Source organism: Tribolium castaneum, chromosome 9 (genome assembly GCF_031307605.1).
Source record: "Tribolium castaneum strain GA2 chromosome 9, icTriCast1.1, whole genome shotgun sequence".
NCBI lineage: Eukaryota > Metazoa > Arthropoda > Insecta > Coleoptera > Tenebrionidae > Tribolium > Tribolium castaneum.
In genome coordinates, this window is record NC_087402.1 from 2,407,850 (window position 1) to 2,425,233 (window position 17,384).

At 39.8% G+C, this 17,384-nt stretch overlaps 8 protein-coding genes across 8 annotated transcripts; 5 read left to right on the forward strand and 3 right to left on the reverse strand.

Moving 5' to 3' along the window:
* Nucleotides 1-339: 339 nt before the first annotated feature.
* Nucleotides 340-1,146, forward strand: mRpS10 (mitochondrial ribosomal protein S10). The gene is made up of 4 exons (XM_008193598.3): nt 340-492; nt 544-755; nt 802-1,003; nt 1,053-1,146. Exons 1-4 carry the CDS (start codon nt 490-492, stop codon nt 1,092-1,094), a joined length of 459 nt encoding a protein of 152 aa, XP_008191820.1. The 5' UTR covers nt 340-489; the 3' UTR covers nt 1,095-1,146.
* A 4,584-nt stretch (nt 1,147-5,730) lies between these two features.
* Nucleotides 5,731-6,812, reverse strand: LOC100187736 (uncharacterized). Its single transcript, NM_001134446.1, is given in 1 exon segment — nt 5,731-6,812. A coding segment is annotated over 1 exon segment (396 nt). The 5' UTR covers nt 6,779-6,812; the 3' UTR covers nt 5,731-6,382.
* A 434-nt stretch (nt 6,813-7,246) lies between these two features.
* Nucleotides 7,247-8,382, forward strand: LOC660653 (26S proteasome non-ATPase regulatory subunit 8). The gene is made up of 4 exons (XM_966866.5): nt 7,247-7,437; nt 7,488-7,856; nt 7,904-8,086; nt 8,202-8,382. Exons 1-4 carry the CDS (start codon nt 7,330-7,332, stop codon nt 8,337-8,339), a joined length of 798 nt encoding a protein of 265 aa, XP_971959.1. The 5' UTR covers nt 7,247-7,329; the 3' UTR covers nt 8,340-8,382.
* Nucleotides 8,378-10,218, reverse strand: LOC135267089 (uncharacterized protein). The gene is made up of 2 exons (XM_064358796.1): nt 10,080-10,218; nt 8,378-10,031 (listed from the first exon to the last, which is right to left on the reverse strand). Exons 1-2 carry the CDS (start codon nt 10,080-10,082, stop codon nt 8,385-8,387), a joined length of 1,650 nt encoding a protein of 549 aa, XP_064214866.1. The 5' UTR covers nt 10,083-10,218; the 3' UTR covers nt 8,378-8,384.
* On the forward strand, nt 10,167-11,969 carry LOC660766 (uncharacterized protein). The gene is made up of 4 exons (XM_966972.5): nt 10,167-10,329; nt 10,388-10,676; nt 10,726-11,041; nt 11,089-11,969. The coding sequence occupies exons 1-4, from the start codon at nt 10,167-10,169 to the stop codon at nt 11,656-11,658; spliced, it is 1,338 nt and encodes a 445-aa protein (XP_972065.2). The 3' UTR covers nt 11,659-11,969.
* Nucleotides 11,970-12,738: 769 nt separating this feature from the next.
* On the reverse strand, nt 12,739-13,604 carry LOC660871 (alpha- and gamma-adaptin-binding protein p34). The gene has a single exon (XM_967070.4). The coding sequence runs from the start codon at nt 13,602-13,604 to the stop codon at nt 12,834-12,836; it is 771 nt and encodes a 256-aa protein (XP_972163.1). The 3' UTR covers nt 12,739-12,833.
* A 249-nt stretch (nt 13,605-13,853) lies between these two features.
* nclb (no child left behind) lies at nt 13,854-15,594 on the forward strand. The gene is made up of 7 exons (XM_008193599.3): nt 13,854-13,993; nt 14,040-14,098; nt 14,149-14,228; nt 14,283-14,456; nt 14,506-15,099; nt 15,145-15,420; nt 15,471-15,594. Exons 1-7 carry the CDS (start codon nt 13,904-13,906, stop codon nt 15,545-15,547), a joined length of 1,350 nt encoding a protein of 449 aa, XP_008191821.1. The 5' UTR covers nt 13,854-13,903; the 3' UTR covers nt 15,548-15,594.
* Nucleotides 15,595-15,848: 254 nt separating this feature from the next.
* LOC107397759 (pickpocket protein 28) lies at nt 15,849-17,382 on the forward strand. Its single transcript, XM_064358797.1, has 8 exons — nt 15,849-16,023; nt 16,068-16,233; nt 16,278-16,417; nt 16,467-16,749; nt 16,793-16,907; nt 16,953-17,042; nt 17,089-17,182; nt 17,227-17,382. The coding sequence occupies exons 2-8, from the start codon at nt 16,225-16,227 to the stop codon at nt 17,372-17,374; spliced, it is 879 nt and encodes a 292-aa protein (XP_064214867.1). The 5' UTR covers nt 15,849-16,023; nt 16,068-16,224; the 3' UTR covers nt 17,375-17,382.
* The last annotated feature ends 2 nt before the right edge of the window (nt 17,383-17,384 follow it).

Genomic DNA, 17,384 nt, shown 5'->3' on the forward strand with positions numbered 1-17,384 from the left:
ACATGCCCTTGGCATTAGCGCTAATTTTAATTAATTAATTAATCGGTTTTTACCACTAGCATTATGCAACCATCATTACGCGTTTGTAGAAATTGTCTTCATTTTAGAAATACTCCATGAATTTCGATAAATTTCAAACTCCCACTCAAATATTTATTTTGACCAAAGACACAGTCATTGCTTTATGATATTTTTGGTGTTTTAAAGTACCATTTAATTAAATAAAAAGTATTACTAATACTTTCTTGGATTCCTAAAATTAATATCGGCAAACTTATTTATTTTGCTGTTGCTATCTAAATTAAGCTGATCAGCGCAAAAAAGGATAGTTATTTAAAACATAACACAAAAAAAACTTTAAAAAACCTGGCAAATTATTAAGACTATGCAGCCAGCAATACGGTCGTGTTGTTTGGATGCGGAAGTTGTTTTTGAAATAACCAAAAAAGCCGCTATTCAGTTATATAAATTTTAATTAGAAAAGCTAGGATGGTAAGTCTTGCGTAACTCACTCTAAAACTCCCTAATCGATTCATTTTTTAGAATTTCTCTCGGTTATTTAGGCATGTGAGCAACATAACCTCAAGACTGTCCCATCGTCAATATTCAAATTTGCCAAAAGTTGAGGAGAATGAAACCGATAAACTTTTTAAAATCATGGAATTAGAATTGAAAGGCCACGATCCTGCTGTTCTTAAGAGTTTTGTAAAATTCGCCACAACGGCAGGCAATCACTTAGATGTTCAATCCAAATCGTAATTTTTTTGCGTAAATAATGACTAAATTGACGAGGTTTTGTAGGTGGAGTTTACGTAAACCCATTCATGATCGACGAAGCGTGTTAAAGTCCGTTCATATTTATAAAAAGCATCAAGTTCAGTATGAAACTAGGACGTATTTTAACTTTATTCAGTTCAAACACTTGACAGGAAGTACTGCTGATACATTATTGGAATATATTGAGCGGAATTTGCCGGAAGGAGTGGCCCTCAAAGCGACCAAAGTAAACAATAATCAAACGAATTAATTGGGTTTAATTTGCTTTATTTCAGGTTGAGCTACAAACGCTCCCAGAACATTTAAAGTCTCCTTAACTGTAGTGAATAATTTTGTAATTATATAAAAAATAAAGTATTTAGTACATTATTTCGTAACCTTGGCTACCCTACATAATTCCCTTTCCAACCAAGGTACATAATGATACTTTTTCCGCCCTTTAATAAATTGGCAAAATGCAGTTATATAACAAGTGACCCCTAGAAACGCCTGCATAAACCCAGGCTATCGATTACGGTAAAAGCGCGGTGTTCCCAATCGCTGCCCCGTTGGGTTTCCCCGAGATGTCGCCACCAAGACCGATCCTCTGAATACGTCATCACCATAAAACCGATATTGTATTGATTCCGTTGAAAATCGACAATAAAAGTAATGCGCCTCGAGAATTACAACTTTTGTTTGACTATCTAAAAATAGTGTCGACGAGCCAATTTAGGACGGGTTGTCACCGGCATATTTATGACGATGTTTGCCAACTTTTAGCCCCCACTCTAGTAAAAATAAACTGTTCAAAACAAGAATAATTACGCAACGAAAACATTCCCTTTTTGGCCGTTCCCGACCTAGACAAAATTTCAAGCGATTGGTCAACCCCCAGTTTTTCAGGCCTTGAATTCAGGGGTATTGATTTCGGTACGACCTTATCCCTAACTGACCTTCTCAACAACTGCGCATTTTAGTTAGAGGAGTTCGTATTGTACCGTGAATAATCCCAGGGTGGAAAAATTCATCAAAGAAACACCTTTAATTACTCCTACCTTGCCCACTGATCCTTTATTTAGTGGTAAATGCTAACATCGTTAGCGGCACTTTTGAGTGCCAATTTCGTCATAAAAAGCGCTAATTAAATTTCAATTCGCGAAAATTGATCACAAGTGGAAGGAAGGTGGAAAAATTGTACGTAATAGATTTACGCTTTGAGTCACTCTTTTTTCGTATTAGAAAGTCAGAGAGAGGGGAAAAAGAGAAATTTGAGAACAATAAGCAATTTCTGATAAGGTCTTCGACTTTTGGGTTACGTCACGTGTGGGATAACGGTAGGTCAAGGTTTTTGAGGCAAAACAACCGACCGAAGTGGACCGTGAAATCCCATTTCAGGATTCACTTTTCCATTTTTCTAAACTGGATTCGAATTTGTTTACGACAAGTAATGGGTGCGCCTTTGAACAACAAAAACAACATTATTTCTCTATTTATAGTCAATGTCCAATCGTACAATTACCACATGAAGAAGCGTATTTATTTTTAAACTTCGCAAATGAATTATTTATTAACAACGCGCGGCATTCTTTCTCGCTACATGGGCTAATTTTTCTGAAATTCCAGACGACGATGACGTCAAAACTTAACTCTTTGACGCTCAATTGTAATCTGAATTTGCGACACGCGTGCACTTTGTCGCATCACTTGGGCAAAAAATAATCCTGAAAACAATATCCAAGGCCGCAGACGCGTTACATCAAGGATAAAAGTACACATAAACATAATTATTAGAAGAGCTGATTGGAAATTTCGCAAGAAATTGTTAGAATTGTTAAAGTTTGTTACAAATTGCCCTGAATGATCTTACAATCATTGTTAAATTAACCGTTTATTTCTGCAACTGAAACTTACTGTTGCCGTTCAAAAAAAAGAAAAAACGGCTATTTTATCACCAATTAACCCGTTGTTTTTCGCAAGTTGCAAACTTAATTATCCACAACAATTCGGGACACACATTAGCCTGTTGATGTTTTACGTATAAACAGGCTAATTTGGTTTCCCAAAGTTTGATAAACAAATTACGAATTAATTAAAAATTGTTGTGTTATTCATTGATACGAAAAAAGCACAAAGAGCCGGATAAATCCGGTGAGAGTAACTATATTGCGGGATTAATTTGCCGATTTTTATTGACTAAACATAAACATGACGGTAATGAGATGACAACGACGCCATTGAATGCGCTCATAAAGTGTTACTCTTTTAGAAGTGTCTTATTAGCGCCCATATAAAGGATTTTGCGTCGAAATTGATTCCACAAAGTGTCAATATTTCGCCTTGTGGCCGAGATCTAGCACAATTAAGTCAAAAATAGACCAAAATTACGCACTCAATGCCGTTTAAATTTAATAATTCTTGAAATCGAGGCAAATATTTCTGATGGAACGCATCTTGGGCGCCATAATTCACGGAATCTTGATCGCATTTATCGCTGATTTTATCACTTTATTTGCAATAAACGCCGGTTTGTTTACACTTCGCGATTTCCACTAGATACAATAGGAAATCTTCCAGAATTTTCCTGTAATCTCAAATTTTCCAACACTTGCACATTAAGTACACACAGTGATGCAGTCAATCGATCTCGCTTTAGTGTTCAAAAGTGAAATTGCTTTTTAAATAAACCGCTGTCTATAAAAGCCAGCGCAAAAGCTACTTATTTTTTTTTTACTTTGAGCGGCTTTAGAAAAAAGAATATGGATATTTTAGAATGTAAAATATAAAAAACGGCGCCCTTTTAAGAATAGACCACCAGTAGCGTCGCACCTATTATCAGTTTTATCACTTACGTAACCGATAAGCGCAAATAGAGTAGCTGGAGCTAATCTCGTTCCCGAGCCCCAATTTTCACTTATTTTAATCTCGTATCGTGAAAAGCGTCAAGTTTATTAATTTAAACCGTTGGCGTTGTTTGGAGCATGTGAGCATCTGGCGCCAGAAATCTAACCGTTAACAATTTTAGATTACAAAAACACTGGCTTTGTCTCACCGCCAATTTTTCTTCTGCCAAATATTTGACACTCGAATTGACTACAAGAAAAATTCAACAAGATAAAACGGAAGTCATATGATGGTTTCACGCCTCCGGACCAATCAATCTATTTTTAAATCAAACACCTCTGACAATTGTTTGTACAACGTACAGGAAGTAACATTAAATATTTATTTTGTGTTATCGAGTCTTCGCATGAATACATTTCGGTTTGTTGTTCAATTTTGCAATAAATTAACGGTGTCATGTACTAATAGATGTCAATTGATTGCGTACCATTTAACCCAAAAAGAGTCGGAGCATTGACGTCCGTACAAAGCAAATTTATTTTGACTCAAGTGTTATTAAGCTCCGCCTAGAATACTGACAGATGGACGTGGCTGTGCGAACTATGGGCGGAGCTAGAGATTTAATCAAACTTTTATTGCCACATATCTGCAAAAATCGCTAATCAACAGATAAATCTGTCCGCATCCAGTTTGCGCGCTTGTTATCGTTGGAAATGAATGCATTTGTGGATTTATCGAACTGCTCCAATTCCTGCAACGTAGAAGGACCAACGCGTCGCTCCTGCACGCAGTTCATGCCAGAGTGCACGTAGACACCCCGAAAAGGGGCACAGGACGACGTAGCCGTGACGTCACTGGAAGGAACCGGGAAAATCTCCCCCGTCTTTGTCCAACACACGAATAAGAAACGAATGACCTGATTCGGTTGACCTATTTTCCTCAAAACTGTCAAAACAAACGCGCAATGTTTGTAAATACGAGCAATAAAGCGCCTTATCAGTCGTAAAAAATGAAATTCTGGAGGTGTTTTCACGATTCAAGGACGTAGTTAAAGTTATTCTTCGACGGGCGTTGCTCGAATAAATTAAACTTATGATAATAAAAACCCGTACGTGACATTCAGCAAAGAACGAGACTTTTTCCTATCAATGCCTTTCATTTAGCGAACAAGTCACTGCCAAATTATTCTCACTTGTTAGGAATTTCGCTGGCGAGTCACCCAACACCAGGGAAAACTACCAGCAAATGGGTGTATCGCGACCAGATAATGAATGGAATATTTTTATAAAAGTTGCAGATGTTGCCAGGAATTACCTACGCGCGATTACCTGTAATTACGTGACTAATCGCTCATTAATGGATTACCAGTTCGGCAAATGACTAGGCAAATTGTGCCCAAGCAGGAGTTGACAAATATCGTAGAATTGAACTCTTATCAGAGAAATAATAAATTGGTCGTTATGAAATGTTTCAACCTACGTAACTGGCGTTCTAATAATACAATGGTAAAAAATTCAAGGTTCTGCCCACATAAAGCGTTCCGTGATATCGGAACAAACAGTAAATTAAATCGCCCCAAATTTATTGAAAACTTGGACTTGTTAAATTTAATGCTCGCCGAAATGGCTAATAAAAAGCCACGATGTTTGTAAAGGTCATGAACCGGCAAAGCGTCTTCCGTGTTGTTATCCAACGGCGTCTTTAGGGCGGCGTGCAACATAATTGAAGGAATGCCAGGGCTTGATGCTGTTTGCAAAATTCCTGGTATTTTTAGCGGAAGCTCAGTCAAAATACAGCTTAGCTAGGTCAGAAAGGCCGTTGAAGGTTGTCTGCTCGCGTACAAACGAAGGCGTGTCGTATCGATTTTCCCCGTCTTCCTCCCTCGAGGGAGAAATGCATTCGAGTTTGGTCGATGCAGGAGAAAATTTCCACTATTGCACCCGTTTGAGGGTCAATACTCTCAAGGTGAATGATAAAATTCCGGAGTCGTTGGAAATTTGCCTCTCCTTTTATACCACATAAAAGTTAGATTGCTATTTATAAGGCGAGTCAACATGATGTATAAAGCGAGCGACACTTGCTGCCTGGTAATTTTCCATTCGCTCGGGCGCGGAAAGAAAGAAAGATTGTAACACACGGCCATAAGGCAAGTTTATTTCTGCATATTACATACAAATTGGTTCCATATAAGTAGCAAAACATTACGATACAAAGGGCGCAATTTGTATAGAACACATTTGTACAAGAGTACGTAGAATTACATTGTACCAAATGGTCTCGTATAAGTATTATTGTACGTGTAATTCGTTAGATATGACTGCAAAACTATTTCGATTTGGAATGTTCCTCTAGATGAGAGACTCCGCTTGAAAGCCCTCATTACAATTGCTTATAAACTATGCAATATACTAGTCCTGCTCAAAATTGCTGCGACTGACTCGCAGCAATTCGGAGCAAACTCCGATAACAAGCAAATATAGGCTCTTAAGTTTAATATAATATTTCATTAAAAACTCCTATTTCCTCCCAACAAACAGTCTTTCAGTAATAATAGTCATATAAATATCTACTTTTGACGACAGTAATAAGTCAATGATTAGAAACCGACCGAGCTAGCCTCCAGAAACCCTACCAGTCTAAATAAATCTAGAAATTTCGCTACATATCACAGGGCAATATACCAATTGCTATACCTGAACAACGCAACGTAGTTCGGTTAGCACGGTCGCAGTCACTCAATCGTCCTCACTTTCTAGGAGGTGGAGTCCTTCGGCTCCTCGTCTCAGGAACTCGTTCTTTCACTTTCGGCATCTTTACTCCTGAGCGACTTCTTCAACTTATCCAAAAGCCTGTTGTGGAACTTGTTGAGACTTGTCTCGGATCCGTTTTTTGGCGGCGACGAGGACGTGCTCTTGATGGGGCTCTGGAGGCTGCTCTGGGAGGTCCTGGAGCTGTTCCGGGAGTACTGTCGGGACATGTTGGCGGGCACACTGCGGTGGGTGGGCGAGACCATGTAGTCGGACCCCGGCGAGGTGGACAGGCTGGGCCCTTCGCTCTTGCATTCCGACACTTTGCGGGAACGGCAGGACGTCGGGTTCGAGCACTCGGAGGTCCTGCGGGAACGATTGGACTTGTATATGTCCCAATCGTTCTTCACAACGGGCATCATGAAGGCCATGGTTGCAACAATTACACTCACTCTTGCACGTGCTTACTAACAGAATGACAACTTCAGCGTGCTTCTAATACTTTTATGTCGATTACCGGCGTGTGACGGCGGCTGTGATTGGCTGGGAGAGTGGAGTGGGGGACACACCTTTCCCAAATCACCACAAGTGGCGTCCCCAATATCAACAAACGAACTAATCGATCAAAATATTTCACGCCGGACGCAAATATTCCACAATTAAATCACCGGAGTGATTTACTGCAATCAAAACAGCGGTGATTTGAAAACACCCACGAGGAAATTGCCAGTTTGCAAACAATTTACAGGAACCTGTAAAGTGAATTATGAGCTGTTAGCAAACATGAGTCATTCCCGATTGTAATTACACCACTTATCGTAAACATGTTTTCCTGGTGGTGTTTAATTTGGAGCGAATCCAAGGAAAATTCTAACTTTAGGTTTCCACCAACAGCCTGACATCTACTGACGAAACGCGGGACAAGAATTGACAGAACAATTGTCAAAAATTTGTATAAATCATCCAACTATTTGTTGCAAAAATGTCGAAAATTAACGACGTTACGACCCTTTACAAGCAACTCAAGTCAGAGTGGAACAACCCGAAGCCAAATCTGGCAAAAGTCGAGCAGTTATTGTCAGAATTGAAGGTAAGTGATTTGGGAGGTTAGGTTCGATGATTTGTGTTTTTTCCTTCCAGCTTGAATTAACTCATTTGATGTTTTTGCCGACTTCGAATGCGTCCGCTTCAAAGCAAGAATTGTTACTAGCACGGGACGTTCTAGAAATCGGGGTACAATGGAGCATAGCTTCGAGTAATATCCCCGCTTTTGAGCGATATATGGCACAATTAAAGTGCTACTACTTTGATTACAAAGACCAACTCCCTGAATCTTCCTTTAAGTATCAATTGTTGGGCTTAAATTTGCTATTTTTGTTGTCGCAAAACCGCGTCGCGGAATTTCACACTGAGCTGGAACTGTTGCCTGCGGAGCACATTCAGAATGATGTTTACATAAGGCATCCTCTGTCAATTGAACAGTATTTAATGGAGGGCAGTTACAACAAGGTTACTTTTTATAAACATTGAGCAACGTGTTAATGAATGAGTTTTAGATATTTTTAGCCAAAGGTAACGTGCCGGCAAAAAATTACAACTTCTTCATGGATATTTTGCTTGACACAATTCGCGGCGAAATCGCCGTTTGTGTGGAAAAAGCGTACGAAAAAATCTCGCTCAAGGATGCCGCAAGAATGTTATATTTGGCAAACGAAGAAGCCGCTAAAACTTTCGGCAAAGTAAGTCAATTGTATCACGAGGTACCGAGGTGTATATTACATTTTTTCTTAAGTCGCAATTCTTTAAGCTTTGTGATAATTTGAAATGCGGACGTTAGATTTTATTTTTTTGCAGAATAAGAAGTGGAAGTTGGGCCGCGACAACTTCTTCCACTTCGCGCCTGAGGTCAAGAAAATCACTGAGCCCATCCCATCGTGCGAATTGGCCGAGCAAGCGATTGAATACGCCAAGGAATTAGAAATGATTGTGTAATTTTTGTAATTTTTTTTTATTGAATAAAATAGATTTTAAGCGATTTTATTTTTTTGTGTAATCAAAGTCGCCCCATTCCTTTGAAAATTCCACTACGCGTTTGCTTTGCTCGTCAAAACTTTGGTATTTAGGTTTCCGCCATTTACTGTGGTGCAGATCGAGCATTCCGCCGATGACTTCTTGCGCAAAATTATTGGGGAAAGTTTTCTGATCCTCGATAACGTGAGCAAACCCTTCTTCCATTCCAAACGAAACAAAAAAATACGGGAGGCCTTTTGGAACAGCCCTGCGCACGTCTTTGCCTTTCAAAGACACCAATTTTTTATTTTGGGCCCATTCGGCCTCGCATTCGTCTATCGCTTTTTTGAAATAGATGGGGGCCAAGTCGCCCTCTTCCTTACCCAAGGGGATACACTCAATGTACATGTGGGGATACCTATCCAGATTTTTGGCCGTTTCGAAAAAAATAACGTCCAAATTTTTCGCACTAAACATCCTTGTTAAAGCCTTTCGGAAGTCCATTATGTCGCTCCATTCGTTTTCGTCAAGTAGCGTGGAACACGTGACGTGTCTTATGGGGGCTATCAAGCAGTGGCCTTCGTTCACCGGCTCGTACGGAGGCAAACTCAAAAAGGCCGTCTCGCCTAACGAAACCATCAAATGTTTGGCCATGGAGTCGGACTGAAGACACAATTTACAATTATCTATGCTTTGAGCCACTCTTTGATGCTCGTTAATCGCCCGGTCACGATTCCTCCTATCAGTTTTAGCCCCATCCTCTTTTTTCCGAATGTTATCGGAAAATATTTCATCCAAATCGTCGTTTTTCCGGACTTTGCTCGCCATTCGCATAAACTCGCTATTCTGGTCTTCCACTGAATTAAATTTCTCGTTTTCAAACATTTGTTGGAGGGAATGTTTATCATCATCGGCGAAATAACGCACTCTTTGTCCATCCTGATGAGTCTCAACTTTGCGTTTCCTTTTACGGCTACCTGACGGTTCATAATCGGCTTGTTGTCTCACGGGTCTCGTGTGACCCTGAGAGTCAGTTTGAGTCAAGAGAACTTCTTCCGTAGGTTTAGACGAGTCTTTCCGTTGCCTTGCAGCTTCAAGTTTCGCTTTCAGTTCCTTCACCAGTTCCGTCTTGCCCATTATTTCGGCTTTTACCAGTTTAGCCGCGAGGGCGTTTAATTCTTTGTCCGATAAAATTTCGCCCTGATCTTGCGCTTCTGGGCTAGTTTCACGTTCTTTGGGCTGTTCTGATGGTTTCTTTTTCCAGTTTGAAGATGACTGTGGCCTATTGGTTGATTTATACGAGAAATTGTGTTCGTCGGACGGTTTTTTAAATTTCGGTAAACCATCACCGCCGTCCTTCCAGTACGGATTTAGTTCTCTTGAGTGTGATCTCGGATTGTACTGCTCACGTTCCCTCTCCCACCGTTTGTTTTCTTCCCGATTTCGCCTCCTGTCCAAATGCGATTCGGTTAGAAAACTGGACGGCAAAGACATCCATTCTTCTCGATCAGTTGACGATTTTTCTTTAGGTTTATTTTTACTGGTTTCGTCCTCAGAAGACGAATATTTGTCTTTTTCAACCCATTCGTCTGAAGATGAGTCAGAGCCCGACTCGCGCGCCCACTCCCGTTTTTTGTCTTTTTTATGTTTTTTTGATTTCTCTTTATGTTTACCCTGTAAAAACGCCGGTTATTTGTACAAAAATCAAAAAGAAACTATTACCATTTGCGACGTTTTGTGAGGTTAAATAATTGTCAAAAAAATGGGGATATCACCAAAGTCACGCAAGAAATCCCCAAAAAAATTAACATGGCTGCCGAGAGTGACAGCTCACAACTTTTGGAAAATTTCTCAAAATTAGAAGTAAAAACCGCAAAACGGAAAAGTTCGGTAAATAACGCATCGAATGATACCCTAGAATATGGCCTACCGTTGACCGAAGTTTACAAGCTTGCCTTCAGTTTTTACAAAGGTTTTTGAAATCGTGAAGGTTATCACCGTTTTCCTTACTTTTATTAAATTTCTTCCAGAAAAGGAAGGCAAGGCCGTTCATTTTAGTTATGAGGATAAATTACAACTCGTCGCTTTCTCCCAGCAAGTCCTCCACGGTCCATTATCAGAAGCCATAAATAAATTACCTCCATTAGGAACACTAGACGTTGTAGGCAAAGATAGGCGATTAGCGTGGCAAAAACTAGGAAAATTATCAACAGATCAGGCAAGAGCAGGTTTCGTGGAACTGTTGAGTCGGCGGTGCCCCCTGTTCTCCGCCTATGTCGAGGCACACAGACGGGAAAAGAAGGAGCAAGAGAGAAAAGCGTAATTCGTAACTAAACCTTTGATTTTTTCACTCAAAACCCGCCTTTAGGAAAGAGGAAGAGAAACGTAGACTGATTGAAGAAGAGGAGAAGCAAAAGAAGGAGGAAGAAGCCAAACTAATCCAGGAACAGTTAACTAAAGAAGAAGCAATCAAGAGGCAAATCCAGCAAGCTCTGAACGAACAAACTTTCGACCAATTTAGGAAATATGCCGAGCAACAATTTCCCGGCGATCCCGAAAAACAGGGCGCTCTTATTAGGCAATTGCAGGATCAGCACTACATCCAGTACATGCAACAATTGCAAGCGGCACAAAGGGGGGAGCAAATAAAAAGCGTCGATGAGGAAAAGACTGATCCCGATTGGGTAATTACCCTTTTATTCATACCCATGTGATAAAATAATAATTACAGAACAATCAAAGTGACGAAATAAATTTAAACGAATCTTCCTCAAATAGTTTAATCCCGGCCAGTATGTGGACGCGTTCTGGCATCGACGAATTCAAGCAGACTGTGGCTCAGGCCGAGGGTGATGGGGTTGTGAGAGTAGGCCATGGCGAGACTGTTACTGTTAGGGTCCCCACACATCCGCATGGGACGAGACTTTTTTGGGAGTTTGCCACGGATCATTACGATATCGGTTTTGGGGTTTATTTCGAATTTGGGACTCCCACAAGTGACCAAGTTTCGGTCCACGTCTCTGAAAGCGATGACGAAGACTTGGAAGACATAGAGGAAGAGATTTACGATGAAGAAGCGATACAAACTGGCGACTTGGAGGCCGGCTCTGTTGCTGTTAATGGCATTTCTAAACCACTTCTCACCGAAATCGTGCCAGTTTATAGGAGGGACTGCCAGAGTGAGGTCTATGCAGGGTCTCACCAGTACCCAGGCCAGGGAGTTTATTTACTTAAGTTTGATAATTCTTATTCGTTATGGAGGTCTAAAACTCTCTACTACAGAGTCTATTACACGCAATAATTAATTATTTCATTATACAGTTGTTTTGTATTCGTTTTTAAGCTTTGATTACGTTTCTGATCAAAGTGGCCTGGGACTGAAAGTTGGTAACGAACTATCAATGTCACAGACCACTCTGTTTAAAAATTTAATTAAAAACATGGCTTATCGCTTCTCTTGAAACAAGCTGACGGTTTTTTTGGTTTTTCATTGAACTATTCTTCTAGTCTGAGCGCAAAAAGTATTGTAAGAAAGTCTGTGGTACCCATTGAATAATAAAATATTTGTGCAATTTTTATGTAGTACGAAATAAAACTATTGTACAAATCGAACGTCTTTATTTTATTAAAAAAATACTCCAAGGCACATGAATAAAAAACTGTTACATAAACTACACACCTATAAACTAAATCTGTGACGCTTCCTGTCTCAATTCCTGTGAGAAAGCCGGCAAGCTTCGCAATTTCTTGGCGATGGCGAGTCCCAACTCCCCTGAATTCTTCGTGGGGCTCATAATGAGGCGTCTCCTGAGTTTCGGGTTTAAACTGGGGCGTTTCGGCAACGTCTCAACGGACTTTTCCTTGGCCGTTTTCCTTGCGGGGGTCCTGTCTTGATCCACTGGCGACCAAATGATGGGTTTTCTCCTGGGTCCTCTTTGAATAATTACCATTTCGTCGGCACTGGCGTTTTTATTGGGCGTTTCGTGATTGGCTTCATTAAAGTGGATTTCGGTTAAAGCCAGTCGGGCTGAACGGCGGGGCTCAACCCTTTCGTCTTCTTCGGCCATTTTGGGGGTTCAAAAATGACTATTTTAGTGATGTTCTTGGAAAAACGCCCGAGTCCCGAGTTAACCTCACAGGACCATCGTTTCCCGGGCGCGCTAATTTTCCCTCTATTTTTTGGACACGCGGACTCAACGGCTTCTCCCCACCACCCAAGTGGTGGCCTCTATCAGCTGATTCAACAGGTGGTGTTTGTTTGGGAAGACAGCTGATAGGGGAGCAGGAAAAAATAAAAAACCGTTTCATTTTACATTTCATCTGACAGTTATTATTGTTATAACCCCAAAAGTTACAGACATGTCAAATAGTCACAGCACACTCTGACGTAAATTTATTTATTAAATAACGATACAATACGTAATATTTTAATTTGTAATTATTTTATAATATTTTAATTAAATGCAATGGAATAATTTACACATCTGCAATCTCCTCTTCATCTCCCCCAATTGCGCGCCAAAACGCCGTGACCACCTGCTCGGCGCACTGTTTCCTCTGATTCATCGGCAAAGACTGCAAACTCTCCTTCATCATGCTTAATTGTGCGAATAAATCGCTAAAATCATCGCTTCCTTCACTTGTAAGAAACTCCTCACACAACTCGACCACACTGTCGTTTTTCTTCTGATTTTTCACGCTCAAGTCGTTTTTCTCTTGGTTTTTCATATTCAGATTGGACCAAGTGTGGGTCTGGAGGGCTTCAATAACCCTTTCAACACCAATTTTTTCCTCTATTATGTCCTGGTCGCAGGTTTGCGATCCTGGGTACAGTTCTATTAATTCAAAGCCGTGCTTTAAACACCATTCTGTAGCGGCAGCTTTGGTGATTTTCGTCTCGTTGGTACAGTAATTTGCGATTAGGAGTTTGATCTCGGGATCGCAGTCTTCTTGTAAACTGGACCACATTTCTAAGTCCTTTAAACCATTTTCCTTGTTTGTGTCTATGTGGATTACTAGAGCCTCGACGTTGTCATTAAATGCCTGACTTCTTTCGTGGTGTTCTGTTATCCCAATTACATCAACTTCGGCGGTATAATATTTGGTATCGATTGTCCAAGTGTGGACGATCTTGGTAGAGTCAAGGGGGTCCTCTTGGATGTCCGCACATTTCGTTATGAGCTTAATTAACGACTTTGGCTTAGTACTACTGCTACTAACGATAACCACACTCGGTTTTGCACTCATTTTGACAAAAAACTATTTTTAATCTTCTGTTTGACAAGTGTCAAAGTTTTAATTGAGGTTGTGTTTTTATAACCACAAAAACAATAACATTTTGACTAAATACAAAAAGGCTGGCCCTCGTGTTAGGCTAACGGTACACACAAAAAATACAATTTTTTGATTAACTCATATACTCATATTTAGTCAAGTTTCTTTAAAAAATTGCCGAAAACATACAAACTGAGGTTATTTTTTATAACCTTAAATACATTCGACACGTGTGTTTGACACCTAGCTCGTTTTACTAAAATTTTGGCTAAATGGAAGAAAACGACACCGAAAATCGAGTTAATTTCATCACTTGCGTCAAGTGGGTGAAGAAAGGAGTGGCAAAAAGCCAACCCGAAAAGGTAATCTACAAAATACAGTAACCTCGCTCATGACTCGGTTTTTTAGGTCCAATTGTCCAAAGCCGAGCTCGTACAAGTCATAAAAGCCACAAAAAAGAAACTTCGGTACGTATTCGAGTTTTTGTTACTTGTCACCAATCAGTTTTTTAAAACAGAGTCACAAATGAGGAAAATGCTCAAGGTGAATCATCGGCTCAAGATGAGTTCAATTTGGAAAATTATGACGAACAAGACGGTAACTGAACTTAGTGTTACGACACCGTTACGTTACGTGACTTTTTTTTATTAGAAGGCACCGCTGAGGCTTTGGGGATAAGTTCACTGGCTGATTTACAAAATAATGAGGAAGAAAACTTCTCTGAATCAGACGATTCGGACAAAGAAGACGAAGTTATCAAACCTAACGATAATTTAATTCTAGTTGGACATGTGGAAGGTGACGCAAGTTCGCTAGAAGTGTACAGTAAGTACTGTACTTGAATTAAAACCAACAAAAAAATAATTATTCCAAGTTTACAACGAGGAGGAAGAATCACTTTACGTCCACCACGATATCTTACTTCCCGCCTTTCCACTTTGTTTCGAATGGTTGGACTACGAACCCAACGCCCCAAAAGGCAGTTACTGTGCTATAGGTTCCATGACCCCCATTATCCAAGTCTGGGACTTGGACATAATTAACTGCATAGAACCCGCGTTTAATTTAGGCCGAGCCGCAAGTATTAAAAAAAACCGACCTCACGTCGGCCACAAAGACGCAGTTTTAACTTTGGCTTGGAACAAAACCTACGAACACGTCTTAGCTAGCGGTTCAGTTGACAAAACTATACTTTTGTGGGACTTGGAGAACAAAACTCCAAGTACGACCATTTCCGCGTTCAAAGACAAGGTCCAGTGCATGCAGTGGCACAAACTGGAAGCGCAAACTTTACTAGCTGGGTCTAGCGACAAGAAAGCAAAAATTTTCGATTGTCGCAACCCTGAGACACATCAGACGTGGAAAATAAATGGGGAGGTTGAAACTCTGGTCTGGAACCCGCTACAACCGTTTTCATTTTTCGCCGGTAGTGATACCGGAAATTTGCAATATTTTGATTGTAGAAAAGGTAGTGAGTTTTTAGTAAAATTCAGTCGATAAAATCGAGATTTAGGTCAAGTGTGGGCTGTTGAAGCCCATGAAAAGGAAGTCACTGGGTTGGTTGTGAGTCCGCAATGTCCCGGTTTATTAGTCACATCGTCGCCAGATGGGACGATAAAAATTTGGGACTACACCGAAAATGAAGCCACTTTCGTGTTCGAAAAAGATTTTAGTTTAGGGACAGTCCAGTGCCTGGATTTGTCGCCCGATTTGCCGTTTGTCATAGCGGCAGGAGGGGATAATAAATCTAATAATTTTCTAGTTCACGATTTGAGAAACATCGATGTTGGTACGTTGCCCATTTTTGGTAATTAGTAGTTGGTAAAAGTTGTTTTGTAGTAAAACACAAGTTTGGAGACCGGCAATTAGAAGAATTAGTCGCAGAAAGTACAGAAGAAAGCATGAACACTGATTAGATTTTAATCAAAGTGTAATAAAACTCAATAAAACAGAATTAATTGTACTGTGTCTTAATTACGAGTATAAAACCCCACCTTGTTGCATTTCCCACAGAAATAATGAAACGGCCGCGCTGTAAGTTACGATTGATTTAAACCAAAGCCGTATTATTTTTTTTAGGTAAAGTGATAATAAATCGGGTGCAATGTTGTACAAAAAATTACTTCCAAGAGACCTCTCTGCACGGCTTTCGCTACATAACCGACCAAAAATCGTCAAAATTCAAATCATACTTTTGGGCTTTGGTGTGCACAATAAGCACTTGTTTGTGTTTCATTTTAATTAGATCACAGTTCGTTTCCTATTATTCTAATCGGATTACAACAACAATCGCCACCACTGCTTTCCCCATCTGGGAAGTCCCTTTTCCCGCTGTTACCATCTGTAATTATAACGTAGTCTACAAAGACGCAACAATAAAAATCAGGCAACTGTAAGAGCACAAATATTTCGCATAAAATCGTATGTTTTTTTGAGATTACACAATAGAGTCTCATCGGCCGAAATTGACAACTTTTTTGCAAATTTATCAGTATTGGTGGCTTCGGCTAAACTCGATTCGCAAATAAACTGGACCAAACATAAAAAAATCATCGCGATTTTGCAACGTTTGGGGTACACCACTGATGTATTGATGGCTCAGGTATTATTAATTCCTGTGAAATAATTTTAAAATGGTAATTCCAGTTGGCACAACCTTGCGAGCAAATGATTTCCGATTGTTTCTGGAATTCCAAACAGAGCAATTGTAGCGACATTTTCACTCTCGTGAAGACAACAAGCGGTTATTGCTGTTCTTTTAATTACAAGGGAATCAAAACTGATCAGTTATCTCATATTTAATTGTAATGAAAGGGAATTAATTTAAAATTTCAGCCCCAACTTTCGGGAGATTTACGCAAATGGGGTCGGGCCGTCTTTTGGCCTTTCCGTCCGTCTTCATGCGGAGGAAAACCAGTATTTATCGTCTGTGACTAAGACTTACGGAATTGATGTTTCGGTTCATGAAAATATAAAATATCCTGATTTGTCTATTTACAGTACTACAATACGGGCAGGGAGCGAAGTTTCGTTACCTGTCCGGCCCGAAATAATACAAAGTGAGGACAGTGTTAAAGATACAGATATAACGACCCGAGGATGCGCTTTTTCCGATGAAGTAACTCAATTCATACGTTTAACTTTGTGTAACTATTTTTTAGATCAAACTGAGCTGGTCACACAATTACAGTTACGCCACTTGCATAAACCAGTGTAAGGCAAGAGCGATTAAAAAATTGTGCGGTTGCGTACCGTACTATTATTATCCAGTCTTTGGTAAAAAATTAAATTTTGCTTTTGTCGTTTGATGATTTATTTCAGGCAAAAGTAAATATTGTACGCTTCTTGATATCACGTGTGTTAAAACAAATCATGTCAGATATAAGAATTCGGAAATTGAATTGCAGACGCGTAAATAAAATTTCAGTGTTAATTTTTTAGACTTCAGTTTTTTTAGAGAAAGGTCACCACGCTTTCGTCAAGTGTCAGTGCTATCCGCAGTGCAACGAAATTTCGTATTCTTATCAATTAGATCAAGAACAGTTAAAAATGTAAATCGTTTCTTTTTAATTTTTAGTTAAAAAATACTTTGTAGCTCCGAAAATGAACCAAAATCAAACGAGAGCGTTTTGCAAGTGTATTTCGAGAAAGCCTCTTGCACAAAATTGCAAAGAAGCGTCCTAATAACTTGGGAATTGATTCTCGGTACAAAAATTCTCGTGAATTGCGGACGAAAGTATTAGGAGGTGAACC

Coding starts and splice junctions, on each gene's coding strand:
- mRpS10 (XM_008193598.3), top strand. Junction 756..801: donor TTAGATGTTCAATCCAAATC/GTAATTTTTTTG, acceptor GAGGTTTTGTAG/GTGGAGTTTACGTAAACCCA. Junction 1,004..1,052: donor TGGCCCTCAAAGCGACCAAA/GTAAACAATAAT, acceptor GCTTTATTTCAG/GTTGAGCTACAAACGCTCCC.
- LOC660653 (XM_966866.5), top strand. CDS start 7,330: ATGTCGAAAATTAACGACGTTACGACCCTTTACAAGCAACTCAAGTCA. Junction 7,438..7,487: donor AGTTATTGTCAGAATTGAAG/GTAAGTGATTTG, acceptor TTTTCCTTCCAG/CTTGAATTAACTCATTTGAT. Junction 7,857..7,903: donor TGGAGGGCAGTTACAACAAG/GTTACTTTTTAT, acceptor AATGAGTTTTAG/ATATTTTTAGCCAAAGGTAA.
- LOC660766 (XM_966972.5), top strand. CDS start 10,167: ATGGCTGCCGAGAGTGACAGCTCACAACTTTTGGAAAATTTCTCAAAA. Junction 10,677..10,725: donor AAGGAGCAAGAGAGAAAAGC/GTAATTCGTAAC, acceptor ACCCGCCTTTAG/GAAAGAGGAAGAGAAACGTA. Junction 11,042..11,088: donor AAAAGACTGATCCCGATTGG/GTAATTACCCTT, acceptor TAATAATTACAG/AACAATCAAAGTGACGAAAT.
- LOC660871 (XM_967070.4), bottom strand. CDS start 13,604: ATGAGTGCAAAACCGAGTGTGGTTATCGTTAGTAGCAGTAGTACTAAG.
- nclb (XM_008193599.3), top strand. CDS start 13,904: ATGGAAGAAAACGACACCGAAAATCGAGTTAATTTCATCACTTGCGTC. Junction 13,994..14,039: donor CAAAAAGCCAACCCGAAAAG/GTAATCTACAAA, acceptor TCGGTTTTTTAG/GTCCAATTGTCCAAAGCCGA. Junction 14,229..14,282: donor AAATTATGACGAACAAGACG/GTAACTGAACTT, acceptor TTTTTTTATTAG/AAGGCACCGCTGAGGCTTTG.
- LOC107397759 (XM_064358797.1), top strand. Junction 16,750..16,792: donor GATGCGCTTTTTCCGATGAA/GTAACTCAATTC, acceptor ACTATTTTTTAG/ATCAAACTGAGCTGGTCACA. Junction 17,183..17,226: donor GATCAAGAACAGTTAAAAAT/GTAAATCGTTTC, acceptor AATACTTTGTAG/CTCCGAAAATGAACCAAAAT.